At 48.1% G+C, this 10648-nt stretch overlaps 1 protein-coding gene across 1 annotated transcript; it reads left to right on the forward strand.

The window, feature by feature from the left end:
• The first annotated feature begins 904 nt into the window (after positions 1–904).
• Positions 905–10217, forward strand: LOC144380614 (nuclear RNA export factor 2-like). The gene is made up of 20 exons (XM_078065356.1): positions 905–939; positions 1172–1325; positions 1623–1706; positions 1821–1925; positions 2042–2122; positions 2243–2312; positions 2460–2548; positions 2669–2776; positions 2954–3063; positions 4715–4751; positions 5160–5228; positions 5314–5369; positions 5509–5616; positions 5737–5795; positions 5906–6021; positions 6114–6156; positions 6738–6810; positions 7366–7548; positions 9974–10034; positions 10173–10217. The coding sequence occupies exons 1-20, from the start codon at positions 905–907 to the stop codon at positions 10215–10217; spliced, it is 1686 nt and encodes a 561-aa protein (XP_077921482.1).
• The last annotated feature ends 431 nt before the right edge of the window (positions 10218–10648 follow it).

Consider the following 10648-nt stretch of genomic DNA (forward strand, 5'->3'; position numbering starts at 1 on the left):
AGAAATCAATAATAGAACGAAAAAAGAAGAATCCCTACACACTTGGAAATGCTAGTTGACATATCATCCCGGTTTGTCATTCAGATCCTTGTTATAGAGGAGCTGAGGTTAGGAAGAGTTGTCCCCTCAGCTGAAAGGCATTTCAGGCTGGGCAAACAGAAAGCTCACTCTGCATATTTCAAACTGAGTATTGTTGACAGCAAGGCTGGAGGGAGGGGGGCAGCTTAGGAGGCTGTTACATCAGTCCCACCTGACATTAAAGCTTGAACTACACCAGCAAAGGAAGTACAGCTTGCTGATTGTTAGTGGGATCAGTCTGGTGGCTGATTGTATTTGGGAAGCATGAGAGAGATTGCCTCCCTAGTATTGGTGTGGTTTTTAGACAGGCCTGAGAGAAGGTACAATTCAGATGTCTTCCCTGTGTATGGCTGGTTTCCAGTCTAATCCATGGATGCACACATCTCTGTTTTGTTTTTGTTTTTTTTTAATAAATCTGCTTCATTCTTTAAAAGGTTCAATACAGTTTTCTCCTCCTCCTCCTCCCCCAAGATTCCTACCCTGATAGTGCCATCTGTCAAATAAGGCTCTCCTATCTGGACAAGCAGAGGAGTTTCCTTTCCAGGGTTTGGGAGATTGGACCCTTAGGGCAGGTTGACACTTTGCTTGCCCTACTGTGGTGTTAGCCTAAGATGTGGTACACGGTAAGTGGACCACTGATGTGTCTTTAAACTTGTATTTTTGTTCCCCTTTTTGAGAATACAATGATGGTGGTAGCTCACCTCAAGGAAGAAAGAAATTTTGGCGTTCTTTCCGAGGTAATTTTAGCAAGAGGAACCGTTGTTATGAACGTGGTGGATATGAGCCTCAGCCTTCACACTTCCAGGAGGATGATGGAAATGTGCTGATGGGAGATGTCCAGGAGGACCCCCAAGTAAGACAGTAAGTGACCAGGCAGACTGGTTTGCATGCAGCAGCCCCTGGGACTAGGTGACTCTTTCACTCTCCCTGGTCTTCTTTTTGTTCTCTCCCTGGAAAACTGAAGAATGCCGGAAGTGGAATAATGGTTAAGCAATCCTAATTGTTGTCCTGGTGACAGAGAGGTGAGGGTGTATAGAAGAAGACTTTCTTAACATTTATGGCGACCCTCCTCCTCTCCACTTCCCCTCCACAGCACTCCCTGTAGCACCTGGCGCTACAAGAGGAGAGTGAAAAGGCAAAATGAGGACCATATCCATGTTACTGTGTGGAGAGATAGAAAAACTCTGAGGAGAGAAATGGGGGAGAACACACAAGATGGAACCCCAGGGAGCTGGTTCAAGATCACTGTGAGTGTCTTGGCAGGGTCTGCACTAGATAGAATATCCTGGAACCTTATAAAAAGGAAGACCACATTAAACATCCTTATGTCAATTATTTGGAGGAGATCTTTCCAATGGAGATTCCATTGGAGGGTCTAGGAAATCCACGTTTGGCACAAAAAATAAGAAATAATGCCAGTGGTCCCTTCTTTCGAAGCCCTGTACAGCTCAGTAGAAGGTCAGACAAGATCGCTGTTGGGTCTGTTTTCCCTCTTTAATTCTATGTTGTCTCTCCTCACTCCCATCCCTTCTCTTCACCCTTAGATTCCCTATGGGAGAAAGTATGATAAGACATGGCTAATGAATTCAATCCAGAGCCATTGCAGTGTCCCCTTCACTCCAGTGGATGTAAGAGAGGATGGTGAAGCCAGATGAGTGGGCACAGGGAAGTGGGGGTGGGGGGAGCCCACTGAGTAGGAAGACTCTATCCTCCAAAATTATTGTTGCCTCCCCCTCCTGCAGTTTCACTATGTGAGAAACCAGGCTCGGTTCTTTGTCCAGGATGTTGGCACTGCCTCTACACTGAAGGATGTCAGCTACAAGATTTGTGACGAGGAGAACCGGAAGGTATGTGTTGAGGGCATTACTTTTACCTAGTCCCGGGGCAGGAGGACAGGGCAGGGGCTAGTCATCTTCTTTGGAATGAAAGTTCTTGGTGCTGACCCCACGTCTCCTTCTTGCAGATATCTATCTTTGTCAATCCTTCTACTGTACCCTACTCTGTGCGGTATAAGTTGGAGCCAGAAGAAATGGAGCAGCTAAAGGTAATGCAGACTCAAGGTCCATTGTGTGCCCACACCCACACCCACCTCTTCTTCCTCCAGCCCCTGATTTCCCTATCCCCATCAGAGCCTCCCAGTGGCTTTCTCCATCCCTCTCTGCAGCTGACCATGAACAAACGCTATGACGTCTCCCAGCAAGCTCTTGACCTCCAGAGTCTCCGCTTTGACCCAGGTACCCTTGACAGCAGTAATTCTAGGGCAGGTGAAGGCACAGGGATCTGCCTGGGAGGGAGGCTGAGGGATGGTGATGTGGAGAGGGATTGGTGCTGGCCCTGGACCCCTCTCAGCCTTCTGATTGCCTCCTCTCGGCTTCCTGAAGACTTGGTGGGCCATGATATAGATATGATCCTGAATCGAAGAAACTGCATGGCTGCCACCTTGCAGATCATTGAAGAGAATTATCCCGAGGTGAGGCCTTAGGCCCAGCGCTGTTATTAATGGTAGGGGGTGGAACTCATGGGGTGGAGGACAGATTTGTCTCTGAGGCCCTAGATGGTAACTGTCACTCTAACTCTTCTTCACCAACAGCTGTTGTCCTTGAACTTGAGCAACAACAAACTGTACGGGCTGGATGGCCTGTCTGACATTATACAGATGGTCCCCACAGTCAAGATCCTGAACCTCTCCAAAAATGAGGTGAGAAGAGGGAGCCAGATCAAAGTTGGGGTTGACAGTGAGTGGTAGTGCTCATCAGAGTGATGACAGGAGGCAGGAGAAGGTACCTGTGTGGAAACGTGGGGGCTGGGGGTGCAGGGGCCTATGTGTCTCTCTTTCCCTGGGACTCCTTTCCACTTTCTTCCCCATATTTCTCAGCTGAACTTGGTGAGGGAGTTAAACAAGATGAAAGGGCTGGATCTTGAAGAGCTTTGGCTAGAAGGGAACCCCTTGTGTGACACCTTTCCAGACCAGCCCACCTACATAAGGTCAGTGTGAACACCTCTCACACGTCCTGGGAACCTTTGGTCCCGGGAGCCTGAACTGTCCCTGAGAATGCATGTATGCAGGAAGCTGCAACCCTGGTCCTCCAGAATGGCCATAGGCCCCAGCTTCTCCTCTCTCCGTGTCCCTCACCTATAAGGAGTTTCCTTCCTCTGACTGTTCACCTGCTCTCCTGGTCTGGGGTCTGTTTCCACCTCTCTGCGTTCAGAGTTCTTTAGCATGCCCTCCAAGAGTGTGCTCCAAGAAGCAGGGCTCCTCCTCCTCCCCAGGACCGGGAGTGACCAGCCTTGAGCCAGATGCTTGTGCCCTGGACTGAGAAGGGTCCTCCAGCCCAGGGCCTCATGCTGAGACAGGCTTTCCTACTCCCTGCTGAGATGGACATTCTCTCCCTTGTTCTGAGAGGGGACCTCCTGCCCTTGCTCCAAAAGGGTTGCCCTCTCTAATCTCAGGCGGCCATGGTGGCTTTCCTGCCCCATGCTGAGGGCCAAGGTCCTGGAGGCCTGCCATCATGACAGCCATTCCTCTGACCCAATGCCAAGAGCAAGGCCCTCCTTGGGAGAAACCAGGGTTCCCTGAGTCAAGGGGCTAGAAATGGGTGACTGCCAGCGAGCAGAGGGCTCCCTGAGGCAAGAATGGAGTCAGATGGCAGAAATGCTTGAGAGGACAGAAGGACAGGCCTCTCAGAGGCACTGCCCCCTCCCCTCCCTCTGCACATCACATCATCCTGACTGGTCCTTCAGAGAAGCCTGGGTAGCCCAGCACAGGTATGATTGCTCAGGCAAGGAACCGACTGAGACAGGCACAGGTGCACAGGGGCCATCAGGAGGGAAGGCAGTGATCATAAGAGGGGGCCACAGACCCTCAGCCCCATGCTGACCTGGGGCTTGACCCTCTACTCCCTCTGGGGAAGGTCTCCTGCCCCCGTGGCTGCCTCATTTCCCATGCCCGGCTCAGACTGAGTTCACACAGGTGACAAAGTTTCAACCAGCATGCAATGGGCCCCCAGCCCAACACCTGCATGTTTTCCATTCTTACCTTGGGTGCCAGGGCCAGTTAGGGCAGATGAAGGAAAGGACTGCAGCTGGGGAGCCATTTGCCCCTTCTTCTCTCTTCCTCCTGATCCCCACCACCATGGTAGAGCTTCTTTCCCTTCCTTTTGCTCTGCCTTCTTTCCCCCTTTGTCTCTGGTTCCCCTATGTGTCTCCCACCTCTCCCCTCCTACCTTCACTCCCTCTTCTGCCTTCATCCCCCTCCCTCTCCATCCCTGCCTCCTGGGCCTTGCCTCACTCACCTCCCTGCCCTAGCATCCTGGGCCATCCCTGGGGGGTATCATGGTCCTGCAGCATGCTGGACCCCTAAGGAGGTAGCAGAGTGCTGGGCTCCCACTCCATTCCCTCTTCTCTCTGGAGTCTTCAGTGGGGACTTGGAGGAAGGAAGGGAGGCAGGAAGGGGAAGGCAGCCCTGGAGCCTGGGTTCCAAATGTTGCTTCTTGTGGCACTGAAGAAGGGAGTCAGGGCAGTCCATGGGGGAGCTACCCAGTGGAAAGGAGAGGGAGGGAAGGGAGGGAAAGGGTAGGAGGGAGGCTTCGCAACCCTGACCTAACAGTCACTTCTTTCTATTTTGGGTTTGGGACAGTGCCGTCAAGGATTGTTTTCCTAAGTTGTTACGCCTGGTAAGTGACTACATTCATCATTGTCTCTTACTAACATTGATCACCACCACACCTGCCCTCAAGCCCTTTGGGTCTTGCCTAGATTACAGGTTTGTGTCAGACCCTTATCCATTTTAGGAGACCAGGACTCCTGAAAAAGACATAAATATGTTTTCTGGAAAAATATCCACACACACACACACACACACACACACACACACACACACACACAGACAAAAGTTGCTTATGATAGTAAATACTTTCAGGATGTCATGATGAAGACACCCACTGTAATCTTGTCCATGTAATTTCCAGTGCCCTTTCATACCTAACCTCTGACCCTCACCCTCTCTTGGGCTCATCTTTTCCCCTGATCATCCAGGGCCACCTCCCTGGTCTCCACTGCTGACTTCTTCTTCCCTTCTCCAGGATGGCCAGGAGTTATCACCACCAGTTATCATTGATAATGACACACCCTGCTTGATAAAGCCCTGCAAGGTGAGGGAAAATTGATCAACAACATTTGGGCTATTACAAGGGAGGCTTTATCAGCCACATAATCTCAAATGTCTTTTGATTCCAGGAAAGTTACAAAGGATCTGATGCAATGAAGAGTCTAGTCCTGCAATTCCTGCAGCAGTAAGTACTCCTGGGAATCTGGGGAAGGGGTTGGCTAGGGTGGGTGAGGCCACCCAAGCTCAGGACTGCTGACTGGGTCTGGAAATCTCATCTGAGGTCCAGACCACAGAGATAGACTGTCCTCATTACTCTCCCACAGATACTATTTGATCTACGATTCTGGAGACCGTCAGGGTCTCCTCGATGCCTACCATGATGAGGCCTGCTTCTCCGTGGCCATTCCCTTCAACCCTGAGGACCCAGCCCTGTGAGTAGCCAAGCTCAAACTCTGCTCCTCGGCCCTGTGGCTCCCCAGTGGATACAGGGAAGCTCCTGGAAATACCCACACTGGCCAGACCACCACCTTCTGTTCCTCTTTCTCTGCTAGAAGCAGCTTGTGCGAGTACTTCAAGGAAAGCAGGAATATGAAGAAGCCCAAGGAACCCTGTGCGTGTGTGATGAGGAAGATTGGGCAGGGAAAGGGGGTGTGCAGGGGTAATTATAGGGCCCAGGGTGTGGCAACTCCTGACCTGAGCTTGCTTCTCCTCCCCGCATAGCCCTGTGTGTTCAGCCGCTGAAGCACACAAAACGTGACGTCGTGGGCTCCCTCTGTGTGCTGCCCAAAACACAGCACGATGTCAGCTCCTTCTTGGTGGACATGTGGTTCCAGACGGTGAGCACGTGCTTCCTCCCAAGGGCAGCTCCAGAAAGCCGCGGGTGGGTAGGAAGTTCAGGTGACTTAGCACCTGGGCCCTTCCCTTTCAGGAGAAGATGCTCTGCTTCTCTGTTAACGGGGTGTTCAAGGAAGGTGAGTGTGCATTGGGCCCCTCCCCAGATGCCCCACGGCTTCCCCCCCGCTGGCTGGGCTCCCTCTCAGAACTGTCCCAGCTTCCCTGATCCCTTTCCTTCTCTTCCTATTCCTGCTGTGTTCTCCTGCCTCCACTCTGTCCCCAAACCATCCTGGTCTGAACCGGGTCTATGCCTGTCTGCCCCACACAGCTTGGGCATTAGGGACACAGTCTGTTTCCCTAATGAGTTTCATGGCTGTCATCCCAGATCCTTATTCTGAGAACTACCTGGGGTGGTTACTTAACCTCTAAGTTTCCTCGTTTGCAAAATGGGGCTAATAACACCCACCTCTCGGGCAGCTGTGAAAAATGAATCAAATGAACTTGTGAAGTGGTTGTCACACCACCTGTCACATAGTAGAGGCCCTGTCACTGGGAGCATTTTGTTCCTACTGTTGCCATCCCCATACCAGACACCCCGACTCCCAGTGAACAATTGTCCCCTTCAGCATGAGTATCAAGTCAGACCCTGACTGGGAACACTGTGTGGGCATGTGAAGCATGTGCAACTCTAATGGGGTATTGTTGTTTGTTGTTAAAGTGGAGGGAATGTCTCAGGGTTCTGTTCGTGCCTTCACCCGGACCTTCATCGTTACCCCTGCCGGCAGTTCCAGGTGAGTGCTATGTTGTAGGTGGGAATGCTCGTCCCAGCCTGGGCTCAGGGGTGTGGGAACGTGGTGGTGAAGACATCTTGGTTTTCTCAGTATTGTGGGAAGCCAACAGGTAGATCCAAGGAGCGGTCCGGTCTGGTGGTTAAGAACGTGGGCTCTGGAGTTAGAGCACTGGGTTCTCTTCTTGACCCCAGCACTCACTGGGTGTGTGTGATCTTGGTTAAGTCACATGACCTCTCTGTGACTCATTGTCTTCCTTGGAAAATGGGGATTAGACTGTCCATTCCCTTGAGCTATTGTAAGGGATAAATGTGGGTGTAAAATCATCCCTGGGTTGCAGGTTAAGTACACATCTAGTGAGGCTGGTAGACAGTCCCTGCAAAGGTGGGCTCTGTGGGAGGGGTGGAGGCACCGGCCAAGGAATCTGGGGGCAGGGGGGCAGGCACAGTAGAAGTATGGAAGGAATCTGGTTGCTGAGTGGCCGTGGGGGCAGGATCATTGTTGGGGATGTAGAGTTGTACATTCATCCACTTGTCTGAGGGCCCATTTTCCCTTCAGTCTATGCATCGTGAATGATGAGCTGTTTGTGAGAGATGCCACCCCCACTGAGACTCAGAGTGCATTCTCCAACCAAGAGCCTACACTGACCTCCAGCTCCATGCCCACCCTCTCCCAGGAGCAGCAGGAAATGGTGCATGCTTTCTCCACTCAGTCTGGGATGAAACTCGAGTGGTCTCAGAAGTGAGTGCTGGGTGTACATGGGAAGAAGGGTGAGTTGGGACAGCGACTTGGGTGGAGGAGCGTGAATCAAAGAAACTCACAGGAAATTTGGAAAAATAACATTTTGGATAGTTTGCTTCCAAAAAAAAAAAAAAAAGAGGAAAGAAAGTGGGCCCATGGAAAAGGTATCATACTATTATATATGTGAAGGATTTAAAAAATAGTATAATGCTCGATGACATTGTCTTATATATAGAAAATCTGAAAGAACCCACCAAAAAGCTACTAGAACTAATAAACTCAGCAGGGTTACAGGATAAAAGACCAATATACAAAACTCATTTGCATTTCTATGTACTTGCAATGAGCAGTCCCAAAATGAAATTAAGACAACAAGCCCATTTACAATAGCATCAAAGTAGTAAAATATTTGGAAACAAATGTAGCAAAAGAAGCACAAATCCTATACTCTGAAATCTATACAACATTGTCGAAAAAAATTAAATAAATGGAAAGATATCCCATTTCCATGGGTTGGAATATTGCTAAATGGCTTAATATTGTTAAGATGGCAGTAATACCTAGAGCAATCTACAGATTCAACACAATCCCTGTCAGAATCCTTCTCTGCAAAAATTGACAAGGTTATCCTAAACTTCATATGTAAGTGCACCAAAACTATCTCGAGAGAAAAGAACAAAGTTAGAGGACTCACACTCCCTAATCTCAAAACTTGCTACAAAGGTACAGTAATCAGGACTATGTGGTGCTGGCATATGGACAGTGCATGAATCAATGGAGTAGAATTGAGAGTCCACAAATAAACCCTCACATTTATGGCCAATTGATTGTCAATGAGAGTGCTGAAAAGAAATCTGTTGGGGAAAGAAATAGTCTTTTCAGCAAGTGGTACGGGGACAACAGGATATCCACACGCAAAACAATGAATTTTGACCCCAGATTCACATCATGTACACACATAGACTATAAATGGATCAAAGATCTAAAGGTTAAGAGCAAAAACTATAAAAATCTTAGAAGAAAACATAGGTGTAAGTTTTCATTAATTAGGCAAGTGTTTCTTATATCTGACACCAAAAGCACAAGCAACCAAAGAAAAATAGATAAATTGGGCTTCAACAAAATTAAAAGCTGTTGTGCACCAACGGACACTATCAAAAGAGTGAAAATCCCGCCAAAGGAATGGGAGAAAATATTTGCAAATCACATATCTGACAAGAATATATGAAGAACCCTTGCAGCTCAACAGCAAAAGGACAAAGAACCCAATTTTAAAAAGTGGAAGGGGGGTCTGAATAGACATTTCTCCAAAGAAGATATACAAGGGACCGAGGAGCACATTTAAAACTTCTCAGCACCATTAGTCATTAAGGAAATGCAGATTAAACCCACAATGAGTTACTACTTCACACCCACTGGGATGGCTTTAATCAATAAAATGAATGATAGCAAGTGTTGGTGCAGATATGGAGCAATTGGAGTTCTTATGTATTATTGATGAGAATATAAAATGGAACAGTGGTTGGGGAAAACATTTTGGCAGTTCCCCAAAATGTTAAACCTGGAGTTACCCTATGACCCAGTAATTCCACGCCCAAGTATCTAAGGAAAACATATGTTCACTCTAAAACTTGTACAGGAATGTTCATAGCAGCATTATTCATAATAGCCAAAAAGTGGAAACAACCCAAATGTCCCTTAGCTGATGAATGGATAAACAAATCTGGTACGTCCACATGGTAGAATATTATTCAGTCATAAAAAGAATACAGTTCTGATATATGCCATGCCGTGGATGAACCTTGAAAACATGCTAAGTGAAAGAAGCAAGCCTCAAAAGGTCACATATTGTATGATTCCATTTATACGAAATGCCCAGCATAGGCAAATCCACAGGGACCAAATGCAGATTAGTGTTTTCCAGGGTCTGGGGAAAGGGGAGGAATAGGGAGTCATCTCTAATGTTTAAGGAGTTTTGTTTTTTTTTTTTAGGCGATAAAATTATATGGGAATTAGATAATGGTGATGGTTGTGCAATCTTGTGACTATACTAAGAAAACACTGAATTGCACACTTTAAAATGGTATGTGCATAAAAAAATAATAAAATGATATGTGCATTATATCTCAATAAAAATGACTAGAAACTTGTACTCTTAAATTTTCCATTTATTTTCTTGAACGTCTTTCTTTATCAATGTATATTAAGTTCTCTTGTTCTTTTGGAGAGCTTTATTTTCTGTTTTGAATTCTAGTGGCCATGAATGCCAGTGATAGGCATTTTCACTAGGTCTTTCTTCATCATTGCACATAGTGTTCATACCGGTACATGCATCCCAGCAAAAAAAGTGGCACAGATTTAGCATCGCATGGTCAGCCTGTCTGTACTGTGGTACTAATGGAGATCACCTGTTCTCCCACTCCAGGTGCCTTCAGGACAACGAGTGGAACTATACCAGAGCTGGTCAGGTCTTCACTATGCTCAAGGTGAGGTCTAGGAGTCATTAAGCGGGCTACAGATGGGCATTTCTGGGCCTTCAGGAAGGCCAAGAAGGTGGGGGCTGGGTGGCCTGGGAATGAGACTCCGGATCTGGGTCTTCTGATGTCCCAACTCCTTCCCTCCAGAATGAGGGCAAGATCCCAGAGGAGGCCTTCAAGCAAATCACCTAAAAGAAGCCTTGGATGTCCACATCATCATTGTTTCTCTTTTCTCCAACCTAAGGCCATGCCCATGACTGGGGATGGAGGCCTGGCTGACCAAGAAATCAAAATTACCTTGCAAGCCAGGTAACATAACCACCTGAAGGATCAGTTGTTCCACGTATTTTGCCCACACATGATTGCTGTTTATTTTCATAATAAAGAGTTATGTTGCACGTTGTGTGTTGTGTGTCCTGGATCGTTCTTCTCCTGCCCCAACCATGAGCCAGTGAGTCCAGGCCTAAAAGGCCCTGTCCTCTCCCCGACGTTATTCACCCTGGCAGTCCCCGGCAGGTACACAGGCTTGACTCCATAGGTAGTATGTCAATAAGTTCTGGTGAGAAGGTACACACACTGCTTCCAGGGATTGGCCTTTGGAAACAGTGTGACTCAGTCAGATG

Source organism: Halichoerus grypus, chromosome X (genome assembly GCF_964656455.1).
Source record: "Halichoerus grypus chromosome X, mHalGry1.hap1.1, whole genome shotgun sequence".
Classification (NCBI taxonomy): domain Eukaryota; kingdom Metazoa; phylum Chordata; class Mammalia; order Carnivora; family Phocidae; genus Halichoerus; species Halichoerus grypus.

Excerpts from the sequence above, each read along its gene's own strand:
- LOC144380614 (XM_078065356.1), top strand. The coding sequence starts at position 905 with ATGGGAGATGTCCAGGAGGACCCCCAAGTAAGACA. Across the intron at positions 4,752-5,159 it reads TTCCTAAGTTGTTACGCCTG|GATGGCCAGGAGTTATCACC; the intron begins GTAAGTGACTAC and ends TCCCTTCTCCAG. Across the intron at positions 5,796-5,905 it reads GAAGAAGCCCAAGGAACCCT|CCCTGTGTGTTCAGCCGCTG; the intron begins GTGCGTGTGTGA and ends CTCCCCGCATAG.